The sequence below is a fragment of the Rhinatrema bivittatum genome, chromosome 3, assembly GCF_901001135.1.
Source record: "Rhinatrema bivittatum chromosome 3, aRhiBiv1.1, whole genome shotgun sequence".
Classification (NCBI taxonomy): Eukaryota; Metazoa; Chordata; class Amphibia; order Gymnophiona; family Rhinatrematidae; genus Rhinatrema; species Rhinatrema bivittatum.
Window position 1 is genome coordinate 216255185 of NC_042617.1, and position 21862 is coordinate 216277046.

The 21862-nt window shown below is 41.8% G+C and overlaps 1 protein-coding gene across 1 annotated transcript in view; it reads left to right on the plus strand.

The window, feature by feature from the left end:
* Positions 1-275: 275 nt before the first annotated feature.
* Positions 276-21862, plus strand: part of CAPN9 (calpain 9) — a 306745-nt gene continuing 285158 nt past the window's right edge. Inside the window, exon 1 of the mRNA XM_029594190.1 lies at positions 276-555. Coding sequence (XP_029450050.1) covers positions 343-555 — 213 coding nt within the window. The 5' untranslated portion in view covers positions 276-342. The remainder of the gene's footprint in view (positions 556-21862) is intronic.

Consider the following 21862-nt stretch of genomic DNA (forward strand, 5'->3'; position numbering starts at 1 on the left):
TGTGAAATTCTTGACTGGGGACAATCTATCATACTCTTTTACTTTAATTAAGGAATGTATGTGATACACCACCCCGTTGTGTACTTACCATAGTAAAATAATTTAAAAAAAAGTTATTGTTTTGTTTGCTTTCAGGGTGTTCCTTTCATTCTTTCTGTTAGTCTGATAGGGAGTTCCCTGTCAACTCTACAGGTGCAAAGCAAAGAGGGTGGGGCACAGACACATATTTTAATTTCCTGAAGGGCATGATTCAGACTGCTCTTTCCTTACAGGGAGCAAGCTGACTTCTATCTCCTTTTCAGCCTTTGCTGAGGTGTGGGAAATCTAGCTGAGCCAGAAGGGATGCCTTACACATACGAGGACCCAAAGAAGGCAGCAACCAGCCTGCCAGACACTGCGCGCCCCACTCACTCCTCAGGAAAGAGCTATGAAGAGCTGCGGAAGGAATGCCTTCAGAAGGGGATCCTCTTTGAGGACTGTGACTTTCCTGCCAATGATATGGCCCTCTTCTACAGCGAGAAACCCAACATTCCCTTCGTGTGGAAGCGGCCTAGGGTGAGTGAGCAGGACCAATTAGTGTCACCCATGGCTAAAGTCTCATGGGAGCAGGGGTCCCTTAAACGGAAGAATTTTGTAGTGCCTTAGAATGCAGAGCAGTTCCGTGAAATATGGTAAGATACTCTGTAAGCTTGCAGATCTTATAGCATGTGAGGCTTCATATCATGCCTCTAGCTCTTCATTCATAAGAACATAAGAGACATCACCAGAGTGTGTGAAAGTCCCCAGGACAACTCTGTGGGCCTTTAGAGAGCATGCTTGGAGCATACAATCCATGTCAGTAGAGGTGTCTTGTTCTCTCATGGACATGTAACCTTTAGGAGGCAGATAATCAATTTTATGCCAAAACCTTCCTTCTCGTTTGTGAGAGCTGGATATGGAGTTAGTATATTAGATGAATCTTCTGAGGGAAGGGAATTACAATGAAGTATAGATAAGTCTTTTGAATATACTTTGGTTTGTTCATTTCACAGTTTGGAGGTTTTCAAATAAGCAGTTTCAAAATAGAAACGTTGAATCTCCTTTCTATATGTTATTAAAACCATAAAATTTAAAATTAGCTAAAAAACAAAAAAGAATAAAAGTATTTTTGGAGGTTTTTTTAAGCAATCATTTTGCCGAGATCAGGCATCTGAGGTTTTTTTCCTCCAAATTAATTAAACTGCTTTCAGTACTGTTAAACTTTGGCAAATGAAGGCTTCTACTTATTGTATTTCTACTTATTGTATTATTTGCTGCTTAGTTTCATCTCCTTATCTTTGAATTGTAGTCAGAAAAATAACCAAAGAAGTATCTCATACCCTATTTCATGCTTTGGTAAGTGTCTGCAGTAGAAAGCCTACATTATGATTCAAACAGCAAAAAATGGGTTTTCAGGAGGCCAAATGTGCACTTAAAAATTGTCCTGATAGATTAATGGGTACTATTTTGCAGACTTCTAAGCTAGCAGATGGTAATAGGAATAGAATAAACTAAAACATCCAGGGCAAGAAAGGACACAAGCACAGAACAAAAAGGATACTATAACATTTATGACAGTGCTTCTTAACCCAGTCCTCAGGGCACGCCTAACCATTCAGGTTTTCAGCATGAGATAGATTTGCATGCACTGCTTCCATTGTATGTAAATCTATTTCATGCATATTCATTGTGCATATCCTGGAAATCTGATTGGTTAGGTGTGCCCTGAGGACTTGGTTGAGAAGCACTGATTTATGGTATTCACTACACAAAATGTTTCATTCTTCTCCACATCTACTCCATAGAACTTCACCCCAGAAACCTGATGACACATTATCATGCAGAAGGCTGTTAGCTGGGCTCAGAAAATGTGTCCATTGCATTCTGTTATCAGATATTGGGTGTGTAGTGAATGATAACATGAGTTACATATGTGTGTACATTAACTTATCTGATTGAGAAATGATGATAAATAGTAGAGTTAGTTAGTGCTATGACCGACCAGGGCTAGCAGAAGCATATTTGGCACTCTAGGCAACTCTTTGGTCATTCATCCCCACCCCTCACCTTAACTATTGGTTGCAGCTCCAGCACAGTGCTCACTCCCACCAGCAGCAGCGGATCCAGTCCAGTGCTCCCTTCTTTGGCAGTATTGTCTCTGGGACAGTACCTCTCTGGATCTCATGCTGGCAGGGTATGCTGCCAGTTTGCCTAATGGAAGCACTGGCCCTGGCTATAATTAGTCAAAATATATGAGTGCTGCCTGCTAAAATAATTTTGCAGAATAATAATATTATAGGTTTCTTTTAATAATGCTACCATTATGAAGGTACATAGTAGATGAAAAGTATGTATAAAAGGATGTGCATGCATGTAGAAAGCATAAAACATATAACTGAATGACCTTAGAGAATAAGAGGAAAGCTGGCCATTTTACCAGCCACCCCCTGGACTGACTCCATCTTGTTTATATCCTTTTGAAGGTGCAGTCTCCAGAATTGTACATAATATTCCAAATGAGGTCTCTACCCAGTCCTTCCTGAATAGATTGTAGCCCGGTATAACTATATCCTAGTCATTGTTTTCCATGTAGCAGGTCTTTGTGATGGCTTCTACATCTAAATCAGTTTCTTCTATGACTGGCTGTAGATCCTGGGCTTTATTCCCCATATTATGAGCATTAGTATACATAGCTTTCCAAATATGCCCTTTTCTCCCATATTTCCCATTTCTGTATGAGTATTTGTTTTACTTATCTTGGGTTTTTGTTCACCCATCCTCAATAATAACAGTTTAAAGCCCTCCTCAGTAGGTTTGCTTTTCTGTTTTGAAAGTAACTGTACCCCTTCTTCAACAAGTGGATTCAATCTCTGCTTTATGATCCAGGATGTTAAAATGCTCATGTCGATACCATCTATGCAGTCATTAATTTATTTCCAGAATGCAAGCTTCCCTTCCTAGGCTTTATCCTAACTGGGAGGACTTAGGAGAATGCCATCTGAGCACCTGTCTGCTTTATACTCTCTCCCATTGCCATGAAGTCACTTTTGATATAATCTGTATGGTACCTAGCAGTATCATTTGTGCTAACATGGGCGAGCAGAATTGGATATGGTCAGTAAGCTTGAGGAGTTTTGGCAATCTTTCCATATTGTCTTGGATGTTGGCATCCAGCAGTCAGCACACTTCCCTGGATAATATCTGGTCAGCAGATGGATGTCTCTGTGCCCCTCAGAAGCGAGTCACCACATGCATGTTATAAAATCGATGCCCGCATGCACATGCATGCCCAGTTTTGTATCGGCGCTCACATATACACGCGGGTGCCCAGTTGCGCACCCTGGGGCAGATTTTTAAAAAGTATGCGCAACCGGCGCAAACAAAAGTACGTCAGATTTTAAAAGATACACACGTAGCCGTGTGTATCTTTTAAAATCCGGGGTCGTCGCACACAAGGCTGCGCAAAATCGGCAGCCTGTGCGCGCCGAGCCGTGCAGCCTGCCTCCGTTCCCTCCGAGGCTGCTCCGAAGCCTAATGGAAATCGGAGCAGCCTCGGAGGGAACTTTCTTTCCGGCGCCCCCCACCTTCCCTTTCCTTCCCCTAACTAACCTGCCCCCTGGCCCTAACTAATTCGCCCCCTACATTTATTTCAAAAGTTACGCCTGTCCGAGGCAGATGTAACTTGCGCGCACCAGTGCGCCATGTTCCGGTCCAGGGGTTGGTCCGGAGGCCGCGTCCATGCCCCCGGAACACCCCTGGATCGGAAATACGCCCGCCTGCCCCTGGAACACCCCCCATGACGTGTGGGCCGTGACACGCCCCCGACACGCCCCCCCAGGAAAGCCCCGGGATTTACGCATGTCCCGGGGCTTGTGCGCGCCGCCGAGCCTATGCAACATAGGCTCAGCGTGTGCAGGGGGTGGAAGGGGCAGCTTTTCGGGGGTTACGCGCATATCTTACGCGCGTACCCCTTTGAAAATCTGCCCCATGGGGGGGGGGAATTTTTGAAAAAAAAAACACACGGCAACGCAAGTAGGCCTACCCCAGTTCCCTAACCCCCTACCTAACCTTCCTCCCTTTTCCCCTCTCCTCCCCGACCCCTAAACCCACCCTAACTATGCAAAAAAAAAAAAAATGTTTTTTTTAACTTCCTAGTAGTTGAAGTTTGTTTAACTTCCTAGTAGCTGAAGTAAGTTGCACTTGCCGGCCAGCTGACAGCATGTGCTTCCTCAGGACAGCGTCTAATGGCGCTGTCCCAGCTGGATCCTGCCCCAGGTCCGCCCCTTTTGGATCTGCCGGCACTTCTGCACGTACTGGCAGATACGCACGTGGCTGGGCTGTTTCTAAAATGTGCTTGACACGTGCATGGTCTGGCCATGCACATATCTGCTGGAATTTGCACGCGCCGGTGATTCAAAATGTACCCGTTAGGGAATAGCCACTACTTATCACTGTGTAATAGCAGCATGGGATCTATTTACATTGGCCACTGCTAGAAACAGGATACTGGGCTTGATGGAACCTCTGTCTGACCCAGTATAGCAATTCTTATGTTCTTATCTGAAAAAGTAAAAGAAGAAGGGTTGTTTAAATTAGCTTTTTTGTTTTTGCATGTGTCAAAATTAATTCTATATGAAGTAATGCAAGCTGCCTGACAGTAGCAATGTTTTGGCTTAGAGTTATACAATCCTTAAGTAAGAATAATATATTCAGATCTGATGGTCACAAGAGGTAAATAAAACGTAGATACTTGAGTGAATAACATGTATGGACACAGCAAAGGGTGTTAATGAAGCATCTATGATGGCATTTCTCTTCCAAATATCTGCTTTTATGTTATTCTTGGGGAGAGGGGAGTGTGTTGTCCAAAGACCAAATATGTAAAACATCTACAGGTAAATTTTAAATCGGCCCCGTGTGTAAATCCCGGGGTTAACGCGCGTGGCTGGGCCTTAAACGCGCCGGGCCCATTTTCAAATGGGCCCAGCCACGTGCATAAACCCTGGTACGTGATTAAGTGCCGGGGCCTGTAAAGGGGGTGGGAAGGGGCGGAGCGCGGTGGGGCTGGAGGTGGCTGGTACAGCGGCCATGTGCCGCTGTACCGGGGAAAGGAATCCTGGCACGCACAAGTTGCAACAAAATAAGCAGCAAAATAAGAAAAAAAAAAGGTAAGGAAAAGGGTTTAGGAGGTGGGGAGGAGAGGGGAAGGGAAGGGGAAGGGAGATTAGGTAAGGACCTGGGGAGGGCTGCGATGAGTCGCCGCACAAAACTTGCAAAATTCCTCCTCCCTTAGATTAGAAAATCCGGCGTGCATATGTGCGCGGCCCAACGGTTTTATAACATGCACGCGCCGGTGCACGCATGTTATAAAATTGGTGCGTCCATGTGTGCGCGCCGGGAAGCACACATGCATGTATTAAAATCTACCTTTTTATAGAGTATGAGCCTATTGCTTTAAACATGCAGTTTCAGTCAGTAAAATTTGTGAAGCTTAGTGGCTGAGAAATCTCATAACACAACTTGGTTACTTTAGTTATTATGTGGCAGTGGATCAAAAAAGAAAACTCTACCTTAGTTTGATCTGAGCTAGAATTTAGTCATATATCCCCTGAGTTCCACAATCTAGTAAACTCCACCAGCAAAAACATGTTTTGATTAAAGGTAGATTTAAAATCAGGAACCCAGATTGCACTTTTTTTTGGGGCTAATACTACTAAATTAAAATGTGCCATATATGGTTAGCCTGGTTTATTCTTCACTGCTCTACTACTTAGTAAAATGTCAATATTTGCGAATATGGGTTAGGCTTATCTATTATACTTGGTCCATATCAGGAAATATTTAATATCTCTTTTCTCACTGGGTTGAACTCATATTTGTAACAGAGCCAGTTCATCAATCATGAACATCAATGGTTCCTTATCTGGTCCACCTTGCCCACATCTAGTCTACGCACACTGCAAGTGTAATTTGGAGTGTTCTAGCATCAATAAGTGTAGGAAACATTGCTATCCTGGTGTTTTTAAAAGGCTGTTTTGATTAATTTGAGAACCAGCTGAAACCCAGCATATTTTATGATTCTGTTTCATTCACTGTGAGGTTTTACTTAAACTGGTTTATCCTGCTTTATAACTGCTTTGGCAAAATTCTGTGTGTGTTTCACAAATGTAGTGACTCTAGTGACTCTAAGCAGGAAGCATTGATACCTTCTTGTATCGGAGAAAGAGGCAACAGGTTAAGGAAGACAACTAAATGGGTTGGCCCAATGTCTCTGTGACAATGCAGGAGACCTGAGTTTCAGTCCTGAATCCAGCTTCTGCCCTTTGGGTTGACCAGGGCTGGGGATGCTCCTGAGACAGAACTCACAATGCTTAGACAGAGTAGTAAGGGAGAGTGAATGATTTTGTACAATAGCAGCACCTAATGGTTCCAGAAAGAGCTATAGTCTGTTGTCCCTTGTTAAGGACTGCAACTATAACGACTGGGCTAGATGGAAGTGAGGCAATGAATTCCAAACATTAAGAAAGTTGAAAGGAAGGCCACATGACTAAGGATATTTTAGCCAAAAGAAATTAGTTAAAAAATTGGAAGGATCCATCTGAAGAAAATAGGAAAAAGCTTAAGCATTGGCAAGTTAAATGAAGGCCATCGCAGAAAGATTAAATGAATTCTTTGCTTTGGTGTTTATTAATGAGGATGTTGGGGAGATACCTGTTCCAGAGATGGTTTTCAAGTGTGATGATTCAAAGAACTGAACCAGATCATGGTGAACCTGTAAGATGTAGTTGGCCAGACTGACAAACTGAAGAGTATCAAATTGCTGGGAACAGATGGTAATCACTCCAGGGTTCTGAAAGAACTCAGAATGAAATTTCAGATCTGTTACTAGTAATATGTAACCTATCATTACAATTGTCCATTGTACCTAAGACCAGAAAGTGGCCAATATAACTCTGATATTTAAAAAGGGATCCAAGGGTGATCCAAGAAACTATAAACCAAAGAGCCTGACTTCAGAGATGGGAAAAATTGTGGAAACTATTCTAAAGAATAAAATCACAGAACAGATAGATAGACATGGTTTAATGTATCACAGCCAAGGGAAGTCTTGCCTCACAAATCTATTTTTTTTTGAAGGGGGTTAATAAAAATGTGGATAAAGGTGAACTGATAGATGTAGTGTATTTGGATTATGATAAGGTGTTTGACAGAGTCCCCCATGAGAGTCTTCTAAGAAAATTAAAGTCGTTGGATAGGAGGCAATGTACTTTTTGTGGATTGCAAATTGATTAAAAGACAGGAAACAGAGAGTAGGATTAAATGATCAGTTTTTTCATTGGCAAAAGGTAAAGATTAAAGTGCCTTAGGAATCTGTACTTGGACTGGTGCTTTTAAATATATTTATAAATGATCTGGAAAGGGGAATGATGAGTGAGGTGATCAGATTTACAGATGACACAAAATTATTCAGAATTGTTAAATCACAAGTGAATTGTGATGAATTGTGATGGAATAGACTTAGTTTTTGGGTACTTGCCAGGTTCTTATGTTCTGGATTGGCCACTGTTGGAAACAGGATACTGGGCTTGATGGACCCTTGGTCTGACCCAGTATGGCATGTTCTTATGACTTTGCAAGACTGGAAGATTGGGCATCCATCCAAATAGCAGATGAAATTAAATGTGATAAAGTGCAAGGTAATGCATAAAGGGAAAAATAATCCATATTGTAGTTACACGATGTTGAGTTTTATGTTAGGAGTTACCACACAGGAAGAAGATCTAGGCATCATACTGGACAATACATTGGAACCATAGGCTCAGTGTTCTGTGGCAGTCAAAAAAGCAAACAGAATGTTAGGAATTATTAAGAATGGAATGGTGAATAAAAAGGAGAATGTCATAATGCCTCTATTTTGTTCCATGGTGAGTCCACACCTTGAGTACTGTGTTGAATTCTGGTTGACACATCTCAAACAAGATTTAGTTGCACTGGAGAAGATACAGAGAAGAGAGGCCAATTTGATAAAGGGATGGAATGGCTCCCCTATGAAGAAAGACTAAAGATGTTAGGGCTGTTCAGCTTGGAGTAGAGACGGTTAAGGGGGGATATGATGGAGGTTTATAAAATCATGAGAGAACTAGAACGGGTAAATGTGAATTGATTATTTACTCTTTCACATAATACAAGGACTGGGGTCATGAAGTTAGCAAGTAGCACATTTAAAACAAATCCGTGATTTTTTTTTTCACTCAATTAAGTTCTGGAATTAGATGCTATATGATGTGGTTAAGGGAGTTAGCGTAACTAATTTAAAATAGGTTTGGCAAGTTCTTGGAGGAGAAGTCCATAAACTGCTATTAATCAAGCTGACTTAGGGAATAACCCTTGCTTATTACTGGCATTAGTAGCATGGGATCTATTTAATATTTGGTTACTTACCAGGTACCTGTACCCTGTTAGAAACAGGACGCTGGGCTTGATGAACCCTTGGTCTGACCCAGTATGGCAACTTCTTGTATCCTTATGTTCTTATGAGGGTTAAACATAGCTGAAATCCCTAGGTAGTTGTGAATGATGACTCATGGTACCATAGCCCAATAAAAGCCAGGTCTTATTGAACTGAAAAACTAAATAAGCAGAAGAAAACTGATGGCTCCACCCCTTCCCAAACAAAAGAGAAGAAACCTAGCAAACAACAAAACTAACCCACTTCCTGCCTTAGGTTGAAATAGGCTTTTATATAGGGCAGTTTTGTTTAAAAAGAAATTGTTTTCTGTCTGTTATCCTGGTATTTAACCTTATCCCACATGGAAAAGAAATACAAGTGAATTTCATTCATGACAGACCTAGGTAGATCTAGAGTTTTCAAAAGGAGCGTGCAGAAGTGTGGAGCATCATCATTTCCTTCCCTCCTCACCCGCACAACTCTGATCTTCCCTTCTGCTCTTTCATCTCCTTCTGCTCTTTCCAGACTCCTTTCAATTTACCCCTTCCTATTTCTCTCTCTCTTATTCTTCCTCCAAGTTCTTTTCTATTTGCCCCCTCCCCCAAGTATGTCTCCATCTACCAATCCCCTTACATTTATCTTCATCTACTCCCTTAATTTCCTGCCTACCAGGGTTCCTCTCTAACCACACCAAGATTCTCTTTATTCCATGCCCTGCCCTCCTCCAACCTCCACTCCTGGATTCCTCTCTATCTCTCCCTTCCTTTTTGTTAGGTTTTTCTCCATCTCTCCCCAAGTTCCTCACCCTTAGAATCCTCTCTATCACCCCCTCTCCTATAGGTTCCTCTCAGTTACTTGGGGCATGGAAAATATGGGGCAAATCATGGCAGACAAGCAATAAGCTGAGCTTGTGCTTCCTGTCTCCTCAACTGCTCTTTCTCCATGGGGTGCACTTTCTCTGTAATCAGGAACCACAGGAAAGGGAGGAAAAACAGGCTCAGAGACAAAGAGTACAGCTTACTGTGGCCCTACTGACACTACTACTGATCTGACAGTCAAGGAGAAGTGGAGGTGGAAGAAGGATGACCTTTTAAACATGGTAATGTTTGGTAAGGCTTTAACCAAGAGGATGCACTGTATTCTGGGATCATATCAGTGGTCACCCTAGATTGAAATAGGAGAATCTGATTATACATTCCAATCCATACCAAGAAACAAAGTGATTATGTTTCTGTCATTTGGGATGGAGATACTATGTGAAGGGCTGGGATTTACTGTGCTACATAAAGAAAATCCCATAAACTTCACCATGTTACTAGAAACAAAAATTGGATCTTTCCTTACAAATTCACTGCTGTTTCCTGGCCATTGTATCCTATTCTGTTTTGGAAAAATTTGGTGCACATCTTGAGAAACCTTTTGCAGAAAGAAAAGATGTGCATATCTTAAAGGGGCTGAGACTAGATCACATGAGCAAGGTATTTGTATTCTCTGCATTTTTGTGATGCTGGAAAAACTAGTCAGTTAAGTTAAAGACTCCTTCTGGCAGTAAAAACTAGAATGAACAACATTTGCAAAGCATATTTGCTTTTTGTCAGTTTCACTCATGTTGGCTACAGTCAAAAGAATATTTTCAGTGTGGTGAGTAATTAACAAAAAATGTAATCCAGTAAGCCAAACTGGTTTTGCTTCAGCATGGTTTCTTTCTCCAAGATTAGACCAATATTCTATTGCACTTTTATTTGGTAGTAGCATACTAAACATAAAAATAACCTTTAACACGTAACAGTTTATAACTAGTTTGCTACTCCCTGCAGGGTTGCAGACTCACATGATTACCGAAACTAGCTCACATGTTCTAAGGCATTTCTTCCGTTTTCTTTCTAAAAAAGCTTGGTGCCTTTGGCCCATTGTGCTGTCTCCAAACTACCAATTCCAAACATTTTGTTGCAAATATGAATTTGCCAACAGATCATTTGAGTGAAGTATGTCAAAACATGAGGGTCTGAAGCAAAAGGGGTTCTACGCCAAGTCAAAGATTCTGCTTGAAGTACAGTCAGCATTACCAAACAGTGTCACTGCTAGAAAATTGCTCACGCAAAGACACAGGCTGCACTCTCATCTGCCTAAGCAGCACTGGTTGATTTTCTATGTGAAGATGCTTGATAAAGTCCTGCTCCATCTACCCTAACTCCTTCTTCCGTCCCTCCCCCCCCCCCCAAAGAAAATTCGCCAATAAGAGCCAGATACATTTTCAATTAATAATCAGATAAATTAGTGCTACAGGAACAACACAGATCTTATTTCTTTGTGGTTTGTTATTATTAATTGATGATTTTGGGGGGAAACTGATAGATTAGCAATGTGCACATACCTGTTCAAGTGTAGGAAGTGCACAGTGCCATACAGAGGATCTCCAGTTCAATTCCAGATCTGGTCATCCACGCCCTGAATTGACTGAGCTTGTGGTTGCTGCAGAGGTAGTGTTCTCAGCTCTTGGAGGGAGCGAGTCATAGTCATCATTAAGGGTGGCTGCATTAAGTGTCTGAAAAAGCAGAATCTAAATCAAATAAATAAATAAATAGTAGTAATAATAATAAAACCCATTTTTCAGGAGCCTTGATACATGACTCCCAGACTCAGGACCATTGCTGCAATGACTAGAGTAAGAACAGTGGAAGAGAATATTAAAATAGGGGAAAAAAATTCCCTGGTAGTGTTAAATGGTACCAGAAGCTCAGTACTGTTTCTGATTGAGCTAGAACAGAAAGAATAAAGGAGAAAGTATCAGGCAAAAAAAATGTTGAAAGTCATAATTTGTTTTCTCATTGTTTTGGGATTTTCTTGCAAAAGAATCTCAAAGATGTCAAAGCATTTTTTATCCAGAATATTCTGATTCTATATCCTCATCCACAGGCTTTCCAATTTTTCTGGTCATACTTTATCAGGAGATCTCACAACTCTTCCACAAGTGCCACTGGGCTTTCTTCTAATTGAAAACCTGTTTTGATATAACAGTTTTAACATGGGTGCTTTCACAGCATTTTATGCTGGATAATTCATGTTTCCAGAATTGTACATTTTGGAGCAATTTCAGTAATCCTTATTGTATTATTAGTTGCATCATCCTATTTACCACTTGTTTATTTCAAGTTAATATCTCCAAATGGGTTTGTCTTGCTCATACCATGATAGGAACAAACCTCACTCTAAAACCGGGATATGTTGGGCATGATCTCAACTTCTCAAATTTACTGCTAGTGCTCTTAATACCTGTATTGTGTCAGAGAGCTTCTTTCAGGGCCTTGTAAGGAGCACTATTTGCAGGTAATATACTGGTGCACTTGGAAGTTATTTTTAATAAGCTCAATATCACTTACAACAATTAGGACTATTTATGTAATTTTCTGCCATATTTTCTTGGTCTCCAAATATATCTCTTGGTACTTGATCTTCTGTCAATCCATACATAGTATAGAATAACCACTTAGTAATGTTAGTTTTGATTAGCAATACCTTTCTTGTATTTTTCTCCTTTACCACTAGGAGCCAATGTACTAAATAGTAAGATTCTTCACCGTGAAAAGTTTATCTCATGATACTGACTCATTTAAATATTATAGAATAGAGAATTATGGAGTAACCCTTTGCTGGCAGGGTGTGTGTGTTTGTTGAAATTTCCCATAGGGCTATAAAAGTATTTTTAAGTTGGGGCTACTTTCTCCACCTTACCCCTTCTCTTTGCAGATCCCAGGGAGGGAGTACTTGCTGTTGGGGGAGGGGGTGAGAAGATCCTTCTTGGCCCAGGTGATAGAGTTTTTCCACTTAAGTGCGCATTTTTTTGGTTTTGTATTCTCCTCAGGGACAGACAGGATAGACACAGCCTGGGTGTTCAAATGAAATTTACTGATGGGCAAGATGGCGTCCTGAAGGGAGCCACAACTCAGCACTGCTCTTACCTTCTGGCTGATGAGCTTACCATCTCTCCTATTAAATCAATGGTAGTAACACTTGATACTTTATGAGAGTTAACTGCTGAGCTCGCTCAGGCTAGAAAAAGCTGCAACATAAAAAAAGATCTGCTTACCAATTATTTGCAGAAATTAAAATCTTCTGTCAGAAAATTGGAAGGCGACATGCAAGAATTGCATAGGTTTAGAGAGGCCATTATTAAACACAGGAGTATATTATCCAGAAGGGTTGAACTCTTGGAAAATTGGAATCATCATTTAAATCTTAGGATTGTCAATTTTCCTGTTGCCGCATCTCAAAAAAGATATAGTTGAAATGGAGAAGGTACAGAGAAGGGCAACCAAAATGATAAAGGGAATGGAACAGCTCCCCTATGAAGAAAGACTAAAGAGGTTAGGGGAGAAGAGACGGCTGAGGGGGGATATGATAGAGGTGTTTAAAATCATGAGAGGTCTAGAACGGGTAGATGTGAATCAGTTGTTTACTCTTTTGGATAATAGAAAGACTAGGGGGCACTCCATGAAGTTAGCAAGTAGCACATTTAAAACTAATTGGAGAAAATTCTTTTCTACTCAACGCACAATTAAACTCTGGATTTGTTGCCAGAGGATGTGGTTAGTGCAGTTAGTATAGCTGTGTTTAAAAAAGGATTGGATAAGTTCTTGGAGGAGAAGTCCATTACCTGCTATTAATCAAGTTGACTTAGAAAATAGCCACTGCTATTACTAGCATCATTAGCATGGCATTTACTTAGTTTTTGGGTACTTGCCAGGTACTTGTAGCCTGGATTGGCCACTGTTGGAAACAGGATGCTGGGCTTCATGGACCCTTGGTCTGACCCAGTATGGTAATTTCTTATGTTCTTAGAATTATGGGGGAGCATCCCATGTTTACTTTCAAAAGATATTTGCATGAAGTCCTTCTTATACTTGAAGCTGAGTTTCCTTCTATTAATAAGGTTTATTTTCTGCCTGTTGCTTCGAGTGAAAGGTGCCATCCTATGGATTCTAGTAGAGGTCCCTTGGAAATGCAAAACTTAAACTTTCTTGAACAATCTGGACAGAAGTTATAGATTGGCCTACTTTACTTTGTTTCCTTGATAGCTGAACAAGATAGTAGTAAATTGTCTCACTATTTCCAACATTTAAATTCTTCCTTTCATGGGTTTACTGTAAGAATGTTTCCTGATATTTCAAAGATAACCCAGGAAAGGAGAGAAGGGTTTCTTTCAATGAGACAGGAAACAATTTCCTTAGGTGCGTTTCTTTTAAGATATCCCTTAAAAGATATCCCTTTTAAGATATCCCTTAAAAGATAACAATTATTTTATTTTCTTCATTCCAGAACAACTAAAAGCTTTTATTAGATTCTAGAGCCCAGTTGTAGTGGTTACTATTGACTCAAAGTGTCTAGTAATCAGATAGCAGTTCCATACAGGTTAAGCCTTTTTAATTGACATGTTTCCTTTTTGATTCTCTCCTGAGAGTATATGCCCTTTTTTCAGTTGTATTAACTATGTATTGTGCCAATGTATTGATGTTATCTTTTTTTATTTTTTCCTTTCATTTGGCCCATACAGTATTTCTTGTTTCTGAATGATGTGATACTTGTACGCATGGGAAAATTCAATAAATAATTTTTTTTTTAAATGTACTGATTTAACTAAACATCAATTTATGTCTCACATATTTTACACAAATGAAACTGTACATTTGAACTATTTACAAAGTCTCTCTGCTATGGTTCTCATGTCCATCTCTCTAGCTCCTGGAAGGGAGCTTATCACCTTTTCCTCCATCTGTGTCCAACAGCCCAATCAAAAGGGAAATCATATGGGGAACCCCAAATCACAGAAAGATCCTACCTGAATCAAAAGATCTGTCTCTTGTGCACAGCCTGTGTCCTGGTCCCTTTTGGGTGGAGATCCAGTTGGGAGTCCACAGATCTTGATGTTCTGTCCCACCCTGTCTTTCAATTCTATGTGACTTCTCTGGGGGAAACGTCCGATGTTTCTAGTCTTGAATAAAATTCTCACTCTCCTGACTTCAAGTTGTAAAGCAGGGTGATAAAAATCCTCTACAGTAACCAAAAAGTGAAAAATCCAAATGTCTCTAAGTCCAAAAATCTCACACTGGGTAGAGCTTTCATTGCTTTGCTTCCTCTAGGAAATAGAGGGGTTAGCTCACAGATTTACAGCTACTGCTCTCTGGATTGGTGGGGGTTCCCCTCTCCAAAAGGTGTAGGGTATTCCCCCGAATGAGATACAACTAATCAAAACCTGACCAAAATCTCCAAAAATCTCTCTCTTTCCAAAATGAGTCAGACCCTTTCATCAGGGAATGTGCTGATAAAATCTCCTCTGAATGGAGGAAAAATATTAAGTTGGCTTAGTAGGCCCAAACTCAGCAGGGTGAAAGCAAAATAGCTCCTAAGACTTCAAGAGTCAAACTAAAATGACCACACCCTCTCAACCTTTAGCTCCCCTGAATTCCCTTGAGATAGCCAATTACAGTCAGCTCATCGGGGAGACTGAAAAGGAATGGAAAATCCCACTAAGCTTTTATTGGTCCTGATGGTAAGGGACCTAGGGCCATCTAGTGGTTAACTTGAGGGTTGGCCACATTCTATCCTTCCTCCAAAAGTATTTGAGAGGAAAGTATTGATGTTCTCTGAAAATAGACAAAGCCAACTGCTGTAGAAAAAAGCTTTTATTAGAGGAATTGATGTCACTTCCCATGCTGGTCACCTACAGCGGAGCTCCTCGTCCACCGGGGCTTTTTCGGGGCTAAAAGCATGCTTACCCATGCGAATTGCAGTCAGACATGAAGATTTCGAAAGCGGAATCCTCTCTACTCATGGCGGCAAAAAAAAACTGTAGACCACCAAATTTTCCTATAATTAAAGCAGGGAGGATTTGGACCCAGATGGGCACAAGATGGCGGTGGAAGTTGACGCTGAGGAGTCGAAGGATGGCGGAGGAGACACGAGGAGGCCAGAATCGGAGCCCCCATCCCGAGCCGAGTTGCGCACCTGGTTTACCGAATTATGTCAGGATATTAAAAATTTCAAAACAGAAATCACTGCCACATTACAAGAAATCCGTAAGGAATGCGCGGAACTAGGCCACAGGATTGACAAAGCTGACACCTGACTCGACGACCATGAGGAACGGTGGAAAATTCAGCAACAGGGTTTGAAAGTCATGCAGTCTACTCAAAATGATTTGGCTGATAAAATTGATGACTTAGAGAACAGTTCCAGGCGCTGTAACTTGCACTTTAAAGGCATTCCTGAGAGAGAGGAATATGCAAACTGTTTGCCAGTGATTCAAAAAATATGCAGTATATTAATGGGAGAGGCGGATTCGGCCAGTGACGACCCCCAGCCTAGCTCGCAAATTGAATGAGCACACAGATCTCTCGGGTCCAAGATGGGGAATAAACCTCGTGACATCATTGTTTGTTTTCATTCCTTCGCCTATAAGGAAAAAATAGCAGCCATGGCGAGGAAACAAAGATCCTGGCGCTGGGAAGAGAATGAAATAGCTATCTACGCGGACTTAGCAGCTACCACACTAGGGAAGAGACTAGATTTCAAACCTGTGACTACAGCACTGACTGCTGCGAAGGTCAGATACAGATGGCTTTTTCCCTTCGGCCTGTGGTTTCAGCTGGAAGGGAAAGCGTACAGGACCCGCACGGTGGAAGAAGCAGCACAAGCCCTGAAGGTGGCATGGATGGCAGTGGAGCTACCTGGCCCCGGTTGTAGATTCCGGAGGAATAACGGCGATGAAACAAGGGATAACGCAACCATTTGAACTATTTACTTTGCCAGTGTTAGATCGAACAACACATGTGATCCTTCAGCCTGGTTCATCAGATGGTTACTTTATGGATCCCGTGAGAACATTCATTGGCCACACTTATTGGCAGGGTCCTATCTTTCTGCATTTATTAAAGTATTGTAAGGTAGTTTACCTTTTAGCTGCTCCCGAGGGCAGGAGGCTCCATTTTATCAGCATGGGTTCTGGGAACAATTGGAATGTTCCCAGGTGGTTAGGAGGGCTGGGGGGGGGGGGGGGGGGGGGGGGAAGGGTACTTAGTCTTTACACACATGTGTAAGTTTTTCAATAGAGGGGAGAAGAAGGGGATAGTCAGCACTGAGCACACCCATCTATCTGCTAGACAGGTCAAGAAATTTAAATAATACCAGGGCCTGGACGGCACACAGTCCAGATACACAGCTGGGAGTACATTTGGTTATACACCCTGAGCTTCTGAGGGGGAAGGAACAAAGGTTCCATGACTACTGTTAAATTCGTATCCCTTAATGTCAAGGGATTAAACTCAGGACGTAGAAGAAGGCTTCTATTTCAAGAGTTGGACTGATTAAATGCCGATGTGATATACCTCCAGGAAACTCATCTTAGAAAACGATATGAGGGGTTGATGAGATACGATAAATATCCTCATCAGTACTGGGCAGCGGCGACATCAGCTGCTAAATACACCGGGGTGGACATCTTACTTCACAAGGATCTTCACTTTGAGCTGATATCCGGACCCAAGCGACCGCTACCTTTTACTAAGAGTGAAACTAGGGGGAAAATTACTGACACTTCTAAATGTACATGGCCCTACTTCACAAAAGAGGCCTTCTATACCGCTCTTCATACTATGGTTGCTGATAAGGTAGAGGGGAGTATGATCCTTGGTGGTGATTTCAACACAACGCTTAACCCCCACCTTGAAAACTCCATGGGGCTTAGTGCAGACTCTACCTGGACTAGGCAGACCCTCAAAAATTTAATCACCCTTATATCGGGGATCAACATGTGGAGGTCCTGTTAGTAGACATCAAGGTGCTGCTCCTTCTACTCATACCCGCACGATTGCTACTCCTGTTTAGATATGTTTATGGTAGATAAAACTAGAATAAATGTGGTTCAAGCAGTAGAAATTAAACCAATAGTTTGGTCAGACCATGCGCCAGTTTGGTTTCAACTGCAATTACAAAATTACAGTAGGGGTCAAAGATTTTGAAGACTCAATGACTCATTGTTAGAGGACAAAGAGTTCCAGAATCAGATAGCTAAGCAAATCCAAGAATATCTGTGCTTCAATGATACCAGGGACACTAACCCTGGGAACGTTTGGGAATGTTTAAAAAGTGTACTAAGGGGGACTTTTATAGCTAGGACTTTGTACGCTAAAAAACAATGAGAGGAGGAAAGGCATAGATTGATAACTCAGTTACAACACCTAGCTCATACACATATGAGGGACAATACCCAATATCGGCTAAGGCAGGATATCAGGAGATACGGGATAAGTTAGTTTTAGTTGCGCTTGTTTCAGCTTTAATTGAACACCAACTTGAACAATTGCAACAGAGGTTATTCGAAGGGGGGAATAAAGCCGGGAAACATTTGGCACAAGCAATTAAACGTAAGCAAGTGCAAGCTACTATCCCAAAGATAAAAAGCGCAGATGGTGACCTCTTAACAGATAATACTTCCATTCGACAAAGGTTCCACTAATGTTATGCCCAGCTGTATAGCATAGACCCGACTATTGTGGAAGGGGAAATAGATGATTACTTGGTAGATATACCATTACCAGACCTGACAACCTCCCAACGGCAATTTTTAGATAAAGACATCACTTTGGGGGAAATTCATGAAGCCATCAAGACCTTAAAACCCGGTAAATCGCCAGGCCTAGATGGCAACACACCTCGATTTTACAAACAGTATTCCACAGTGTTGGCACCAGTGCTTCTGAATTTCTTGAACTCATTGAGAATAGGGACTAATCTGTCGACACAGGCTAATACGGCAGGGATCACCATACTGGCAAAACTGGGGAGAGACCCTGCAGTGTGTGGATCATATAGGCCTATCTCTCTCCTGAATATAGATGTTAAATTACTAGCAAAAATTCTTGAAAATAGATTAAATTGTTTTATAGCCCAGTTGGTACACCCCGACCAAGCGGCGTTTATCCCCGAGAGAACTACGGCAGACAATGTCCATAAAATTTTGGACAACATTTGGTATGCAAAAAAAACCCCAATATCCCCATTATAGCACTATCCATAGATGCCAAAAAGGCATTCGATATGGTGCACTGGCCGTATCGTTTCCACACTCTGGAGAGAATGGGGTTTGAGCCCCCTATCTTCAATGGTTTCGTCAGTTATATAATGCTCCCAAGGCCTGTCTTAAGATAAATGAAGGCTATTCACCTACTTTTACGGTAGGGGAACTAGATAGGGCTGCCCATTATCGCCATTACTATTCGCCTTATTTCTAGAACCCTTTGCGATCAATGTTAGACGTAATGCTGCCATTACAGGGCTTACCGTAGGACGGATTTCATCCAAAATCTCCCTATTCGCAGATGACATCTTAATTATGCTTACCAACCCTGAATCCTCACTCACTAACCTGACAAGTGAAATGGGGGCCTTTAGTGGGGTATTAGGATTTCGAGTCAGTTGGGAGAAGTCCGAGATTCTTAACCTTAATTTTCCACTACGGGAGGCTAATCACTTACAAAGGCTTTTTCAATTTAAATGGGCAAAATCCCAAATCAAATATTTAGGGGTACAACTCAGTGCCACCCAAGACTTATTTTCCATAAACTATATCCCCCTTTGGAATAAATTAAAGATATGGAGGTTGGAGCCACTACCATATATCCTGGATGGGTAGAATAGTGGTAGTAAAAATGATATTAATTCCTAACCTCCTGTACCTTTTTCAAACATTACCTTCTAAGATTACTCGCACGCAACTGAACATATTGGAAGAGGAAATGCATGGCTTTTATATGGGCAGGACGGAGACCACGGGTGACTTGGTGGGTACTATACAGAACTAAGGTTCAAGGTGGGCTAAATGTTCCGGAGATCTCTAGGTATTATTGGGCGGCCCAGTTTAAGAAGCTGGTGGACTGGCTTAAAATGCGACAACCCAAACAATGGGTGCCATCTAATCAGGAAATCCAAGGGCAAGTTCAGCTACACAGTTTATTGTGGCAACCTAGGGGGGCGTGGATTGTTGAGCCAGGGTCCAAGCTTTCCCCATCTATTCTCATATCATTAGACTTGTGGCAACAATATGGGGCTCGATTATTGGGACAGAGGGAATACCATGCTAGTACTAGCCTCTATGCAAACAAGGCATTCAGGCCTGGTTATGAGAATTTGGCATTTCAAATGTGGAAGATTAAAGGGATTTGGACCTGGGAACAACTTTGGGGGCCTCGGGGAATGCGCCCATTTATAGACCTACAGAGACAATTTGACTTACCTGACTCGGCATCATTTCCTTATTCGCAATTAGGCCACTTCGCTCATGCTTCTATGTTTGGAACCCACTTACAACTAGGCATGTCCGAATTTGAAAAGTTATGCAGAAAGGCGGATATGTCCAAGAAAGTACTGCTAGGACCACCTGATGAGGTCAAAGCAGCACACCAGAGGGCATGGGAGAGAGATCTCCAATTAGAGTGGTCACCTCAGGAGTGGAAGGGAATTTTTCGGGACTTAGGCAAGGGGCACATTGCCACATATCTCATAGAAAATTCTTATAAGTTGTTATACTGATTTTATTTATTTATCTATTTGTAGGGTTTTATATACCGTTATTCGGTAGAGCCATCATAACGGTTTACAAATCTGCAATTATCATCCAACATATGCAATTATCTATATGTATCCCCAGAAACTACATACATTTGACCCTAGGTCTTCCAATATGTGCTGGCGGAATTGTAAGGCTGAAGGCATATTTTTCCACATGTGGTGGGACTGCCCAATTATGAAAGGGGTATGGTGGGGGATAACTCAATGGATGGGAGAAATGGTTCCAGGCATATCTAGTAATACACCAGACCAGGCCCTTTTAGGCATTAAAATTACAGGGATCTCGATAGAGGACAACAGACTGGCATACTATAGTATAACGGCTACTCGATGTGAAATAGCAAAAATGTGGAAGTTTACTGGTGCTCCAACACAAGCAGTCATGTAACAAAGGGTGGAAACAATTATTTATTGTCTAAAATAACAGTATATAAAAAGAAATGTATACTTAAATTTGAAAAGACATGGCAAGCATACCAAATATGGAAAACTAATCAAAATACATGTATACCACTAGTCGCAGATGTTCAGACTCCCTTTCAGTGATATCATATACTTACAGATGTATTGGGAGACATGGCTGGACCATATCTTTACTCCTTATTCTCCGTATCTTTGGTTTATACTCATGAATATGATGAATGTGTAAGCGGCAGGAAGGGGGGGGGAGGGACAGGGAAGACAGCGCGTAAGTACCGGGGCTTTCCTGGGGGGGGGGCATGTCGGGGGCATGTAGGGCGTGTCGTGGCAAAGTGTCATCCGGGGGCGGGGGCCATGGGCGTGGTTTCGGCCCGGGGGCCTTTTGGGGCGTTGCCGAGGCCGTGGCCGAGGCCTCCGAAACTGCTCCTGGGCCGGGGAATCGCGTGGTTGGTGAGCGCAAGTTATGCGGGGAGGGGGGGGGGGGGGTGGAAGGAAATTTCCCTCCGAGGCCGCTCGGAGGGAATGGAAGCAGGCTGTGTGGCTTGGCGCGCTCAGGCTGCCAATTTTGCACAGCCTTGCGCGCGCCAACCCCAGATTTTACAGGATACGCGCGGCTACGCGTGTATCTATTAAAATCCGGCGTACTCTTGTTTGCACCTGGTGGCGAACAAAAGTACGCGCGGGCGTACTTTTTAAAAATCTACCCCTATGTTTATACTGCTATGACAGTAACCTTGCTGTATATGGTTCGCTGTATATTCTGTTATGTTTAATTAAAAACTTTAACTATAAAAAAAAGCTTTTATTAAATGCTATAAAATAATATAAATCATAGACATTAAAAAATAAGGTACCTCATGGAGAGGCAGAGTAACAAAGCATTATAAAATAAATCTAAAATTCCAGGTCATAGGAAATATTATAATAAAAAGTTATCTGCAATCTTATAATTTAGAATTCTGGTTAATTCCCTTAGAAAAAAGGAGGCATCATTGCAGGCAGAATCAGGGCAAAGTGAAACTGTACAGCAGGTTAACTGTGACAGTTTGTTGATTAGAACAAATCACATTTAATCATATTCAGAGCTTGGGTGTCAGAAATTAGCATGAGTATCCAAAATCACTTCAAACATAAGAATACATAAGAACATGCTATACTGGGTCAGACCAAGGGTCCATCAAGCCCAGCATCCTGTTTCCAACAGTGGCCAATCCAGGCCATAAGAACCTGGCAAGTACCCAAAAACTAAGTCTATTCCATGCTACTGTTACTAGTAATAGCAGTGTCTATTTTCTAAGTCAACTTAATTAATAACAGGTAATGGACTTCTCCTCCAAGAACTTATCCATTCCT